Source organism: Haliotis asinina, chromosome 1 (genome assembly GCF_037392515.1).
Source record: "Haliotis asinina isolate JCU_RB_2024 chromosome 1, JCU_Hal_asi_v2, whole genome shotgun sequence".
NCBI classification, from domain to species: domain Eukaryota; kingdom Metazoa; phylum Mollusca; class Gastropoda; order Lepetellida; family Haliotidae; genus Haliotis; species Haliotis asinina.
Genome location: NC_090280.1, coordinates 72,788,373 through 72,804,226, shown reverse-complemented (window position 1 = coordinate 72,804,226; position 15,854 = coordinate 72,788,373). Strand labels below are relative to the sequence as shown.

Sequence of the window (15,854 nt, the reverse complement as noted above, 5' to 3'; positions counted from 1 at the left end):
GTGTCTTATGGGAGAAGGGACACAGGCACAGATGACAGGTGAGTCGGACACTTCGACTTCAGATCGTTTGACATAAATCTGGTTGTGAAACTTGGGTCATAAGGAGAAGCAGCCATCAATAACCATGTTCCTGGAGTGGCGAAGACGGTGATACTCTGGTTTCCAGATTCAGCAGTATTGTCGTGGATGTTGAAGGGTCTGAGAGCACTGACCGGTGTGGCGAATATTCCTCTTGAGACTGTCAAGTCTACCAACGTCTGCTTTTACTTCATCTGATACTGTGTGAAGAATATTTGCATGTGTAACTGAGGTCGCTTCTAAGTATTGGCTCTGGACCGTTGGGCGCAAGACCAAACAATTATGATTTGGTGTATTTATAAATGAGTATGAGGCTGTTGCTGAGGTATGGTAGTAAAATATAGGTTGGAACTTCAGTTTGTTTTAAAGATATGTTTACATAATGAGAGAATAAAACATTCGATAAGAAAAATTCGATGTTGTATCATGATTCGGGGTATACAGGGTTGGTAGGCAGAACCTAACACCGGACACAGAAAATCCCACATACTCCTCATCATAATCCTACAGTTTATAATACCAGGGTTCTGTGCTCACAAATAACAGGATGACAAGTACATATTTTAGTGGTTCTGTCTACATCGATATCACAGTGACAAGTATATATTTTAGGGGTTCTGTCTACAGCGATATCATAGTGACGAGCATATATTATAGGGTTCTGTCTACAACGATATCACACTGACAAGTATATATTTTAGGGGTTCTGTCTACAGCGATATCATAGTGACAAGCATGTATTATAGGGTTCTGTCTACAGCGATATCACAGTGACAAGTATATATTTTAGGGTTCGGTCTACAGCGATATCACAGTTACAAGCATATATTTTAGGGTTCTGTCTACATTGCTATCACAGTTACAAGTATATATTTTAGGGTTCGGTCTACATTGATATCACAGTGACAAGCATATATTATAGGGTTCTGTCTACATTGATATCACAGTGACAAGCATATATTATAGGGTTCTGTCTACAGCGATATCACAGTAACAAGTATATATTTTAGGGTTCTGTCTACATTGATATCACAGTTACAAGTATATATTTAGGGTTCTGTCTACATTGATATCACAGTTACAAGTATATATTATAGGGTTCTGTCTACATTGATATCACAGTGACAAGCATATATTATAGGGTTCTGTCTACAGCGATATCACAGTGACAAGTATTATATTTTAGGGTTCTGTCTACATTGACATCACAGTTACAAGTATATATTTAGGGTTCTGTCTACATTGATATCACATTGACAAGCATATATTATAGGGTTCTGTCTACAGCAATATCACAGTGACAAGTACATATTTTAGTGGTTCTGTCTACATCGATGTCACAATCACATGCATATATCTTATGGGTTCTGTCTACAGCGATATCACAGTGACAAGTATATATTTTAGGGTTCTGTCTACATTGATATTACAGTGACAAGTATATATTTTAGGGTTCTGTCTACATTGATATCACAGTGACAAGTATATATTTTAGGGGTTCTGTCTACATCGATATCACAGTGACAAGCATATATTTTAGGGTTTGTTACGACGCAAATTGTACATTGATATCACAGTGACAAGTATATATTTTAGGGGTTCTGTCTCCATCGATATCACAGTACTAGTGACAAGCATATATTTTAGGGTTCTGTCTACATTGATATCACAATCACATGTATATATTTTAGGGGTTCTGTCTGCATCGATATCATAGTGAGATGTACATATTCGGGGTTATGTGTACAATGATATCATGGTGACAAATACATGATACTTAAGGGTTTTGTGTGCAGTGAATTCGGGACTTCATCACTCATCACTGTGTGATTTTGGCGATGGTGCGTGTCTTCCAAGTCGGACAAAGTGGATCGTTGATTGCCAAATAATTTGTCTCATTCAGATTTAAATATCGAACGGAGTTGTGTATCAGTCACCATAAATAGTGGCGATACTTGGCGTTTGTAAATCATAAACACCATGTCGCCAGTCAGCCGAGGTCAACATCTATTGAGTTCGCCACCCCAAAGCTCAATCACAATGTTTAAAGTTTAAATCGTCAATGTAATGTTCGGGGCGTTTTTGAAGTATTAACACATCATGACGAATGGGATAACGTTGAATGTCTACGCTAATATGTTTCAGGAGGTGAATTAATGCGTGGTGATAAAATGTACAAACAAATCCACATTCAGCAAATACACAGTCATTACACAAACGTCCCATCAACGGATCACATTATTTACACTTAACCACTCACACGCTCAGGAACATTCAGGAGAGGATATAATAAAACTGAAATGGCGCTGATATCGACTGGTTCCGCACGGAATACTGTGTACTAAGCGGACATATAGCATACGTAATTCGATCCAGCTTTTAACGAACACTTATGAATAACGTTCGTAGCTGCCCATCGCTCGTGTGGGTAGTTCCTGACCTCATTGCGCAGAGATACAGGTCACGTTGACTGCTCATGCATTACTGTCTGGGTGTGTGACGAGTCTCAATACAAGGGCTGACATACATCAGATTACGTGAGGCAACCATTGCGGTGATTTGGTGGAGGATGTGGTGTGTTTGTCTAATGCTGATGCTGACACTGAGTGTATGTAATGGAGCATCCATTCACGATGCGAGACGTTTAAAAAGTTACCTGTTCTCAAACTACACATCCGAACACAGACCACTGAACAACCAGAGTGAGAGAGTCAAGGTGTCCGCCATTGTAAACCTGCTGGACATAACTGACTTTGACGATGTGAAACAACAGTTCATATGTAATGCTCTTTTCAGTATTGACTGGAAGGATGACTTCTTGGTCTGGGATCCTGAGGACTTTGGTGGGATCAAATATTTCACATTCAACAATGGCTACAATGCATGGTTTCCGAGTATAACGGTGACCAACACCCTGGAAAAGCGAGACGTTTTCAAGGAAGATACTCAGCGCATGACGGTTTTCAGTAACGGGACCGTGTTGTGGTTACCATCCGCTATCTTGAAGACGTCTTGTCCACTCAATGTCCGCACTTTCCCCTTTGACATCCAGGAATGTTCCATATACCTCATGGCCGTGCATTACACGGTCGAAGAGGTGGAATTTGTGACTGGAAGTGATAAAGTCCACGTTGATCGGTTTCAAAGAAGTGACCACTGGGAATTACTGGACACCAGTTTATCATCAATCAGGACTGGTAATGTTGACAAGTGGCATATAGGCTTACGATTTCAGCGTCGACCGTTGTACTACGTCCTCAACGTCCTCATTCCCATCGTCATCCTGTCCATTCTCAACATGGCCGTCTTTGCTGTCCCTGTTGAATCTGGTGAAAAACTCTCCTTTGCTGTCACAGTGCTTTTGTCTCTTGTAGTCTTCATGACGTTTGTAAGTGAACTCATCCCGAAGACATCGACAGTGACAGCTATGTTGACAGGGTATCTAACAACGGTGACAGCTTCTAGTGCCATCAACGTCATGTTGACCATTGTTGTTCTGGTCTTTCACAACAAACCGAATAAAGAAGAAATTCCAAAGTGTTTTCAGAAATTTGTTTCCTTAGTTCATAGGGTATCTTGCAGGAAGATTAATCCTTTGGAAACCACGACCACAGAGAGGTCGGTGGAGTGGAAGGATGTTGCCAATGCACTGGAATATTTCTGTCTGAGGGTGCTTCTTGTTATTTTGATCATATATACAATCATGTTCTTCGTCGGACTAACGGTGTACTGACATTGGTCGATATTTTGACTGGACCGTGACACGCACACCATGGACATTCAGGTAAGAAATGGTATTCGACATAGAACTATTGTTCCTTTTTCAATAATTACAAAATCTTTCATTTTGTGTCAAGCTGTTTCAATATGAAGCAGCTGATCACAATAAAATTTATACCAAAATGTCTGTTTGATTTCCTCTGCCAAAAACAACTACTATTTATTCATGGATGATACATCACCGGGCAACGCTTGTACACATATATCTTTTGATGGGTCCTAGAAGCACTTGTGACATTACAAAATCCCCCTGAAGTTAAACATGTGTCCACTCACTACTGCTTGGTGACATTACAACACGTTGATTTGATCTGTCTTTGCATAGACAAATGTACCCTCAAGTACCAAGTCTTTTCACTAAATGAATCTAATAGGCCTGAAGAGGTTTCAGCACTTCGCTGGCTTAAGTACTGATGGTGACAAAGTCATATTTGGCAGTCGCGCCTTTTGGAGCCAGACCTGGTTCTTGTATACACTCTTGTCACTGGAAATCTGGTACCGGTACTTAGCTGGGAACCAGCTTCGTACCGGAAGTTTACCTTACGAGACTAGCAGGTCCAAGAGATTAGGAAAGTAACACATGAAAACTTCAGTAACCGGTTTGATGCATGTACAAGTTGGAACCAGTAATGTGTTACTCACAGATGAATGACGGCACCGACTAAAGTAAAGAACACTGGGTGTCCATGTATTTTGTTAGACCCAAAGAAATCACAACATGTTTAATAATTGTTTGCATGCTCTCATATGCCACGGCTTAGTGCACAGTGCACTTTAAGAACTGGCAACGGAGTCAGTTGATAACAGTGTTGCTCTCTCAGATAGAGTTATACCTACATACTGGAAGTACTTGTGACTGGTCATGGTATTGTGGCAGTAGTGTTGGTCGTTGTGTTGGTACCACGGCACACCCATCTGAACACCAGCAAGTGTGTTGGTACCACGGCACATCCATCTGAACATCAGCAAGTGTGTTGGTACCACGGCACACCCATCTGAACACCAGCAAGTGTGTTGGTACCACGGCACACCCATCTGAACACCAGCAAGTGTGTTGGTACCACGGCACACCCATCTGAACACCAGCAAGTGTGTTGGTACCACGGCACATCCATCTGAACATCAGCAAGTGTGTTGGTACCACGGCACACCCATCTGAACACCAGCAAGTGTGTTGGTACCACGGCACACCCATCTGAACACCAGCAAGTGTGTTGGTACCACGGCACACCCATCTGAACACCAGCAAGTGTGTTGGTACCACGGCACACCCATCTGAACACCAGCAAGTGTGTTGGTACCACGGCACACCCATCTGAACACCAGCAAGTGTGTTGGTACCACGGCACACCCATCTGAACACCAGCAAGTGTGTTGGTACCACGGCACATCCATCTGAACACCAGCAAGTGTGTTGGTACCACGGCACACCCATCTGAACACCAGCAAGTGTGTTGGTACCACGGCACACCCATCTGAACACCAGCAAGTGTGTTGGTACCACGGCACACCCATCTGAACACCAGCAAGTGTGTTGGTACCACGGCACACCCATCTGAACACCAGCAAGTGTGTTGGTACCACGGCACATCCATCTGAACACCAGCAAGTGTGTTGGTACCACGGCACACCCATCTGAACACCAGCAAGTGTGTTGGTACCACGGCACATCCATCTGAACACCAGCAAGTTCAAGTGTGTGGCTTATCGCTTATATTATTACTCACCCACTTGACAGTTATTAAAATGAATTCCACAATGGAAGTAGTGTGTGTATTATTATGATATTAGATGTGTACCGCGCTGTTGTCGTCCAGTCGACAATACAGACAATGAAGCGTGGATTGCGGCGTCATTTTACTGAAACAAATAATGCATGACGTTCAGTGATCCCCCATCACATGTAGACCACTGCTCAAACAGAGGAAGTAAACGACGAGTGTTACCTCTAGGACAGGAAAAGCTGTCAGAAGCAGTCTTACCTCAAGTCCTCACCATTGGTCAACGAGTGCTTGCCCAAATTCCTTCTTTCAAGGACTTGGGCTGATCACCTTCATGGTCGGCAAAGTGTGAACAGTGCCCCCTCAGAGAAGAAATCCTGTATCACTGCTCCTGAGTGAACCTTGCTGAGACACGTAGGCGTTGAGCAACGATGACACAATGGGGATTAATATTTAGTTATTGTAAACAGCCCTTGCATTAAATACTCATTCAGGCAAATGTTGTCCGAAATCGGTCGCCACGACAGGGCCATCAGCAGAATGCACTATATTTTGGAGATTGCTGAGAAGGAGAAATAGCGAGAATGTTATGCGTATTTTCTTATCTTAGGTATTACACCAAGATCAGTGCCCTTATTCTCGAAACGTTCGTAGCCCTAAGAATTCTTAATTGGGGGCGTAGCCAATGTGTTCAGAATGGACTTACGAAGTTCGTAGGGCAACGAACGTTTCGAGAATAGCCAGCTAGTTTGCATGCAATTATCCTTAAGTTGCTACTAACACAACGATGTACAACGATATCATGGTAGTGTTTCGAATAATCACTTGGTTGTTTGATATGAATTATCGTGTGTCTTCTAAGACGGACGAGTGTATTTCAGCCGTATGATTTGTCCGACCCAAACTTGAGTATCACAAGCAGGTGTTCAAATCTTTATCAAACAGTGATGATGCCCTGCGTTCCCGAATCGTAAACACTCGCCTGTGGGGTAGCGTCCTGCTCTCGCATCAGAAACAGTATCATCTAATAATGATGCTTTCCGTCTAAAACATCAATGACAGTGTTTCAAAACGTGAATAAATCTGCGGTGATTAGGATAGAAAATACATATATCCAATTAAGTCATCAGATGCTATAAACGCATCTTTGGACCAAATTAGCTAACAACAAATCAAATACCTTCTGCACGTTTTAAATGGAATAGATCATGAAAGATGTGTTAAGTGTGCAAAAGGTGTTTTTGGTTTCAATGCATATTCTTATTTTATGCGACATCAGCTTATCCCATTAGTAACTTTCCTCTCATCAAATGTTCACCTCCATTCTTGTAATGGCACAACAAAGTTGAAATGGATGTATTCATTGGTTCTGTACAGTGTAGCTTGTGGACATAAGTCACATGGGACGGGAGACTGTGAATAACGCCGAAGTTACGTAATGAAAAAAAGAAACAATATCAGATGCAGTGACACATGTGGGTATTTGCTGATATCATTCGACTGTTTCAGTGTGTGACGAGTGTCAAGAGCAGGATTGACTTACATTATATTTCATGAGGCTGTATCACTGTACTTGGTAATGGTAATGTGGACAGGTGGTGTATAACCCTCAGATTTCAGGGTCGATCCCAAAACTCTAAAAAGTTAAATTTAAGCTTGCCTGATTTTTAAACATAGTAGTTTCGTTCTTTTAAATATCAGCTAATTTTTTCTTCCAATCGCCAGTAGGTGACGGGATGGTGTAAATCCAACTTGGGGCCATGCATGTAGCAAAGGCACTGTAAATTCCTCATGGTCAACCTTCAGGTCAATCTACAGCCTGGTTTTATATAGTTTTAGCTTTAATTATTGATTTTATGTTTCTATCAGTGACAATGTAGTTATATTATTTTTTTTTTATCTACAGGTTTTGTAAATTAATTCTACTCATTATCAATTTACAACGTTTTACGTTACCATATGGCTGAAATATGACTGTGTGATTATAAATTTGAACCCGATGTAAATTCAACATAAAAGTCAACAACATTCATTTTTCTACACAACCACAATTTACTCATGGGAAGTAAATGGCTTGGAGAATTTGGACACATGTATCTATCTATCTTTGCTTGATGACAGTGCAAAAGTTTCCAGGTGTAGACTTGTCGGATCTATCAACGCACCCACACAAATCCACCTTCAAGGAGCAATTGTTTTATATAATGAGACTAGTAAATGTGAGAAGTATAGTATTGTTACCGTGTTTACAGTGTACAATCATCGTTCAAATATTTCTAAACATCAAAAACTATGTAGCCAGGTCAAATTAGACTTATCTGTTATTATTTAAATCTGCACTCTTAATCTTTATCACTACAGAGTTGTTGTCAGCTACCCTGTTCCTCTTTGTCCTTTCCAGTAAGTACTGTATATGACATTTACGGCTTTTATTGGTCATTCCCCTTGACTGGGTCTGTCATCACACCAACTGTACAAGAAAGTGTTATTGTTTCTCTATCTGTCCATTATTAAGTCTTTGCCTGTCCAGTTTTGCTCATATTTATGTGTGGAGTCCGTTATTTTGACTGTCTATGTAGAAACGATCGTGAGGAAGTAAATGACTTGGAGAATTTGAAACGCTCACCTCATCTATGCATACTTGTCTGTCATGTCTTGTGTAACCTATTAGAGAAGTCTGAATTATACCTTCGCCTCCGTCAACGTACACTGCATCTTATACGAGCTAGTTCCCACGTCGACGCGTTGACAATATGAACAATTCAGTACCCAGTTTGATGCATGTAAACCTGGGAACCAGTAAGGTATTACTCTGACATAAATAGAGTATAGCGACAAAGATGAAGAACAGAGAGTACATGACATTTGTTGGATCCATATAGGAACTACATGTATTAAAAGAAAACCTGCCTGTCTGCATGTTCCCATGTATGAAGATTTAATGTGTAGCGCGTTGTAAGAACTGAAAGCACAATTAGAAGGCACCAGCTTTACTCTGTAAAGGTTATACCCAGAGTTTGTTTCTCAAAAGGGAAACGCACACGTGTATTTCCACGAATTAAATCTGCTAAATTAAAAGTTGATACACCAATTGCAACCAGATATACATCTGGCTATGCCTGTGACGGCTAATTGGAACATTTTGGGCCCGTTTGACTTTCTCGTACTCGTCGGCCGTGGTCATCTGACAAATAGTAGTATAGGGAATGACAGTCCGAAAACACTTTTCAAAAAACCCCTCTAAAAAGCCTCATTTACTAAATGAGGCTTTGGTGGGACCATTAGCTCTTGCTATTATTGCCCCTACTACAAAGCCACGCCATCACGTTTACCGTGACTTGGCAGGCGGTAACACTGTGCCGTACGGTACGATCAATAATTCTTCTCTTACAAACCCCCTACCCGGCCCATCCCTCAAGTAGTATAAGTTAGGTTCGTCGGCTTTCATATCCACTTTATCTATGTTGTAAGTTTTGACCGACCATATAGGATCGGTGGCTCGCTTACGGCTATCACCCTCGTGTTCCCCAGGCTGGTACAGATACCTCACTAGGGCCCTATCCGGTATCTGTTTCTCCTTCCCACGCAATGGAGCGGCCGACTCTGCAACTATTGATTTTAGTTTGATAGCGTCTGCCGGTTTCTTACCAGTGAGCCGGGTTACTTCATGGTTGATTGCCGACACCACCTCGGGTAACCTCGCTACCCATTCGGTCGATCGTTTTCCAGTGGTTGTCATTTCCCTAGCATACTGATAGCCGAACAAGCGCTCAGCCAAAGTCCTATTAAATCTCTCAACTATGGCTTGGCTGCGATGGGCTCCGGCCGTGCCACGTCTGACCTTTGTATCGTGTTTGGCTAGCAGTTGTGAAACGGCACCCATGAACTCCCGTCCGGGATCAACTTGCAGCTCTGTTGGCCAAGTCAGCGGGCTGCGTTTGTATATGCGTTCTAATCCTTTGGCTACTTTGGCTGAATCTTTCGTGGTCAAGGGTTCGGCTTCCTTGTAACGACTGGCTACGTCCACTACGGTTAAGGCATACTTGTACCTCTTATCATGAGGTAGGAACAGTAGGTCTGCCTGGTGAATGCTATTAGGTATGTTAATTCCGAAACTCCTTCTAGGTACGTAGCGTGGCGCCGGCAAATAGATCTGCCACAGGGCTTGTTTTTCAAGCCACGCTTTGGCTTTCTCTGGTGATACTCGTGCCATTTTAGATAGCTTATCTACTGCGCTAGCTCCTTTCCAATATCCACGCGGGCTGTAATAAATAGCCTCAAATTTTTTCATGTCCATACGCGTATGTGTTTATACCATCAATAGCTATCCAACGTTTCGTGTCCATAGGCGATAGGGACGTCTTGTTTATAGTCAGTCCGTATATCTTATGTCCATCACTTCTAAGTGTGTTCATTTTATGTCTAAAGGTACGGGTCTTGAACAGGGCCTCCTTGAATCTGGCGTGTTTGATGTGTTGTTTCACCACATACTTCTTAACCCCTTTAGCTTTTCGGATCTCACTATTGTCGGCTTTCAATATGGAGTACATCTTAGGTCTCAAACCTATGTACTCAGCTATTGGCGTGCCAGCACACTCGTCCTTCATCTTACCTAGGACCTTTTTATTTACCGTGCTGTGCATGGTATGGGTCTTAGGATAGTCGCTGGTGTCGTATAAATCGATGTGTTTTTTCATATCCTCGTATACATCCTCGGTTCGAATCTCCATCAGCAGGGAATCCGTGTCAGTGTACAGCACTTCGCACCTGTCGCCGTACTGTTTCTTGAGCTCGTTGTAGTAAAAGTCGTACATCAGGTGTTTGGATAAATCGAGGATACTCATCCCAACGTAAACAGGTCGGTTGAATTTTATGTGGCTTTTCTTCATGTGTATGGCAACTAGGTCGTCTGTGAATATTTTATTACGGTTGAATGCCGGACTGGCTATCAATTTCCTGAGCTTGTCTTCCTCACTAGATCTAACCAGTTTCACGGTTACGCGTTTCCTCAGGTTTTCCATAGTCTTACCAAACACCGAGTTGTTCATGAGTTTGTAGAGATTTTTTTCAAAATCACTGGTGGCTTTTTTTCGTAGGTCTGTGTTCATTCTGATGTAGGGCTCCATCCATGGGCTCTGGTCGAACATGAGCACCCTGTGTATTTTGGTCAGCCTCATACCCAATGACAGGTACAGCTGTAGGTTGCGATAGTGAACGATGTACTTGGTCTTATTCATTAAGTTAGGCACGAGTTTCTCAACGTCCGCCACACGACCACCTGACAAGTTATGTTGGTACTCAGACATCCAGTCTGTGTTAACCTTCATACGTTCGGGTGCAAGGGGATAGCTGTTGTGCGATGTGTGTAATGCCTTGGGATACTCTAAGTCAACTTCGAGGATATACCCTTTGTTCGAATCTGGTGCAATGCTCATAACATCAACGTTTGGTACCCATTCGAATCCTCCTGTAGGTAGATACTGACTCATAGCCCAGCCGTACAGGTTATTTGCGTCGAGGTAGAGAATGTGATTGGTTGGTTTGTTAGGATCGTAACCTTTCACGTATTGATTATTTGCTTTAGCGTATCGTTTGGATGCCATGGAAATCCCACCTCGCAAGCCTTTCTCAATGAATAGGTGCATGTCGTAATCTGTGAGCAATTCCAAATTAACTCCGGTCTTTCTAAGCAAGGCGTCCCACGACAGACCTGGGCTGGTGTAATACCATGCGGGGTCGAGTTTATACTGCTTTAAACATGTTTGCCGAAACGTCTCGAACACGTCGGCTAACAGCAGTACATCTGTCCTCAAGTACAGGTCGTGATAATCGCCAAGGTTCTTACAACCAAGTTTATTCCATACGTTAATCGCGTGCGAGTAATCGTCTCGTGAGACGGACGCCTCATTCAGCTTGCTATAAAAGCAGTCGATAGGAGGTAGTCTGGTCTCTGTGAACTTAGCCCAGCTATCCATGTACTCATATGGGTATACGCCCTTCCTCATGAGCAGGTGTCTAGTCTCGGCGTCTGTGTATCGATCGGTGATAGGGAAGGTATTGTTGGCCTTGACCAGACTGTCGAGTGACGACAGGAGGAATTGAAACGAGTCAATGAACCTAAGTCCGTTTAAGCTGAAGGAGATGTATCTCTCCATGTTGTTGGGAATGCATGATATATTACCATCGATTTTCGCGATGGCCTGCATGATCAAGTGAGAGTCGTATCCTCTCAAGTTGTGAAAGACAACGGGGATGTTTATTGTCTTAGGATTGATTTTAAGCTTGAGGTTGCACGCGTTGTGAGCGGCGCCTCTATACTTACCAGTTATGTGGCAGTGATCTCTCACCGAATCACCGTTAAGTGGCGAGTCGCACACGTGACAGTTAGTGCTACTGGCGTGAGCTATCTTGTCGGCTCTGGTCATACGCATGGGAGCGATTCTATACAATGCATTCCTAATAATTTTTTCTTCCTCCTGCAAGCACTTTAGAAACCTTTCAGCCGCGTCAGGACCCCTATACACTACCGGAGCTTTCGTTTCCCCGTCACAACGGACGACAATGTATCCAAACGAACAGGCTTTATGCTCTTGTGTTTTTTGTGTGAAACTCCCACTAGTGGATGATTCCCCAACCACTAAGGCTTCGAAGTCGGCGTATATTATATAAGGCACAGACATTTGGTTCTTGTGATTGTCGAATTTTAGGATATTTTCACCTTCCTTAGGCATGTCGACTCGTATGGCCGTCTGCCCAACACCTTGGCAATCCTCCAGGTGGGATTCTAATAAATCGGCCCGACTGAAACAGTGTAGGCATCGTACACAAAAGTGTTTTTCCCCATCGTGTTTCGACTGGTCGTGTAACAACCGGCTGAGATGTTTTATCCACGTGTAGTGATACTTTTCACCTTTTTGAATCATGAATAAATTAATAACTTGACAATCCTTCACCGGGCTGACCCTGTGTATTATTGTTGTATTACCTTCGTGGCCAAAAACATTTATAGCCAGATTATTCTGTTTTTCTACTTTAGTGATCTGGGATATTGGGGTGGGTTCATCTATACCATCCCAGTTGAGCCCATCGTCCTGTGGATAATTAGAAGGCCTGTTCGGATTAGTGGCAGCTGGAAATATGGCTGACCTGAGAGATAACCTCAGGCAATCGTTTCCTCTATTCTTAACGTTTACTATGGCTTGTTTGTTCTTATAGTAGGGAGGCAAGTCTAGGTATGACCCACCTCTGAACGGCACGTATTTAGCTATATCTAGATAGACATTATCGATTTTATCTACAGCCCACCCGGACCCCATGTGTGTGTAGCGTTCTAGGTATTCTCGTATCTGCTGAAAACTTGTATCGATTGATGTGTCAATGGTCTCTGTATGTGTGGCGACCTCTTGTTTACCTCGGAAGTAAGGTTGAAAATACTCAGTGGTACTCCCAACCTGTTTATCGAGTGACATTTTCACTGTGATCTGAAACTTGATACTTCCTAGATTATTTAGTTCCTGGTTGACCTTATCAGCTATCAGAGGCTTAATATCTGTAATGTCTATGTTTCTATCAATGTGCATGCGCCAACCTCTCAAATAATTGCCTACGGCGTGCTCAGTGCGCACAAACTGTAGGTCAATAGCTCTATTCTGTCGTAATAATTCTACAAGCTGTGGTTTTCTCATACGAGAATACCCGCCTAAACCCAAATCGTGTGCCTCGGCTTTCAGTTGTTTTATAGTTGGACGTGCTACTGGGGTATGTGATAACAATGTGGTTAACCCGGCTTTCCCCAATTTTGAATAACCCGTGTATCCAAGCTGTTTCGCTTGAGCTTTTAACTGTTTTACCGTAGGAGGGACTTCTAAACCTAGTAATCTCAACAATGCTGGCTTCCGCATTCTAGAATACCCGATAACACCTCTCTGTTTTGCGACCCTCTTGAGCTCGCGCACAGTAGTCATTGTGTTTACACCTAAGAGAACTAATGTCTAATTGGTTCACAGTAAGGGGAGGTAACTCCTCCACTCTTGATAAAAAATATTTTATTTCTTGTAATCACTTATTAACCAAACTCGGTTTGTTGGCCACAATTCTCGTAAGTCTTCCAACAGCTTGTGTGAATCTATGTAGGCATCGATCAGTGTTTGGTTATTTGATAACAATTCGATTAACCCGGCTCTCCCCAGGTTTGAATAACGCCGGCATCCAAGCTGTTTTGCTATAGCTTTTAATTGTTTTACCGTAAGATAGGCTTCCATATTCAAGAATGTACAGTAGACATGTTTACACCTAAGAGAACCAATCTCTAATTGGATTTTATCTTGAGCAGTCGCCTACGTTCTTTTATGTAGTCTTTTTTATTCTCGTATATGAGTTGATGTCTGACTACGTTCGCTCCGTGAGCTTTACATAAACAGTAGTGCCCTTTAACCCCGATACCACACACAGAACACGTATAGTTAGGACTTCCCATATGGAAACAACAGAACCCCTGATTCCTGCATTTCCTACCACAGGCCTCGGTCTTCCCCATAAGTATATATTCGCATCGGTATGGAGCGGGTCTCATGTTTACTTATATAGGTATTTTAGTTTAATTGCTTAGCAACCAACGCAGTAGCTGCTATACCAAACACTATGAAGCCCAGTTCACGATTCATTTGTCCCTTGGATGGTGTGTAGTACTGAGCGAGTGTGGGTTTATTGAGCGCTTCCAATCGTTTACCAGTTAGTAGGTAGTATTCTTTCATTCCTTCATCGACATCGTAGAATGTTTTAATGGCATGGTTTTCACGCTTGAGTTGTTCGTTAATAAAATCGATCCTCTGGAGGCGTTTTTTAACGTACTCGGCCTGTGCTCTTTGTAATTTCTCAGTAGCGAGATCGTGTCGCTTCCTTTCTTCCTGTATTTCAGCCGCGTGATCATCTCGTAGTTTCGAGAAGAGGAAATTACTCCCGGAAAATGCCAGGGCATTCACTAACGCCCCACCAACCATCATAGCTATCGTGGCCATCCCTATATTTATTTCATTATATTATCAGGTATTATTCCTTGTTTTACTAGGATGTCTTTTGTGGCCATCGCCATACCAAGGTTCATTATGAGCATACCCATATCCTGCAGGTTGAAATCTAGCTTGATAGTTGGTTGTTTAAGCACCATTTTAGTCAACCGAGCGTACCCTACTGCTAGACTGGCTACCACTGTGGCGTGGTATGCGTCGTTGACGAACGTTTTCCCCTCAGACATTATGTATATGATATAAAATATTTTAAATTATAACATGATATGCGGGTCTACCATGGGGGATACCCCCACACCCCCACTGTTCTCACTGTTGGGTTGTGGCTCACTGTGGGAGGTGTATAACCATGTTATAACCACGGCAGCAGTTACGCCTACAGCCAACAACAGTCGGGTTGGGTTAGTCACTTTATGTTGGTTACACCACCGTTTTTTACCGGCAGCTACTCTCTTAGGATTCTTCTGTCTGGTTACTGTTGAAGTTGTCTCCACCGTCACCTCGGGACTCACTGTTTGGGGTGTGGGGGGTACCACCACTGGGGTCTCCACCGTCACCTCGGGACTCACTGGTTCCGTCACCTCGGACATCTATACTATTATTATTATTCTTTCTCTCAAATTGACAATGTTTTGCCGTGATAATCGCCGCCGTCACTGGAGCCAACAACATACCATATTTGTGGTACAGCCCGCAGCTGATAGAGCTCACGGCGTGTTCGATAAAAGGGTCTTTCTCGAGGTCCTCCCACAGGTAAAGTCGGCGCTCTGGTGGAATGGGAAGGAAATGTGACACAATACCGGTGTATATCTGGGTCATAGCCGATCCTATTGTCTTTGTCATTTCTGCTCCGAGCCGGGACTCGTATCTAGCGTACAGCTTATCGATTTCTTCGGCTGACATTTTGTGAATTTTATCCGGGGTGTAGTCTCCAAAGTAATGTTTGGCTTTGCCGCCAACAGCCAACGCCACCAGTTTCTCTCGCTTGTCATCAGTGGGGCCTGCGGGCGACAATTGTTCGAGCAATTCCTCACACTCCATCTTATAATATAACAAGTAAGATTTAGTTTTAACTATATAATACCCAATACAAATAAAACACAGAGAAATGAAAGTTAAGTTGCACACGACAAATACTTCAAATATCATAGCTATGCTTAGCATTTGCTTAGCTTTGCTTAGCTTTTACTTAGCTTTGCTTAGCAAACTATATATGCTACTGGTTGGTCGGTCTTTAGTACGAGCTTAG

At 42.8% G+C, this 15,854-nt stretch overlaps 1 protein-coding gene across 1 annotated transcript in view; it reads left to right on the top strand.

Annotated features, from left to right (window-relative positions):
• The first annotated feature begins 2,604 nt into the window (after positions 1-2,604).
• The window catches only part of LOC137282327 (acetylcholine receptor subunit alpha-1-A-like), a 33,413-nt gene continuing 20,163 nt past the window's right edge, over positions 2,605-15,854 (top strand). Inside the window, exon 1 of the mRNA XM_067814074.1 lies at positions 2,605-3,862. Coding sequence (XP_067670175.1) covers positions 2,648-3,811 — 1,164 coding nt within the window. The 5' untranslated portion in view covers positions 2,605-2,647 and the 3' untranslated portion in view covers positions 3,812-3,862. The remainder of the gene's footprint in view (positions 3,863-15,854) is intronic.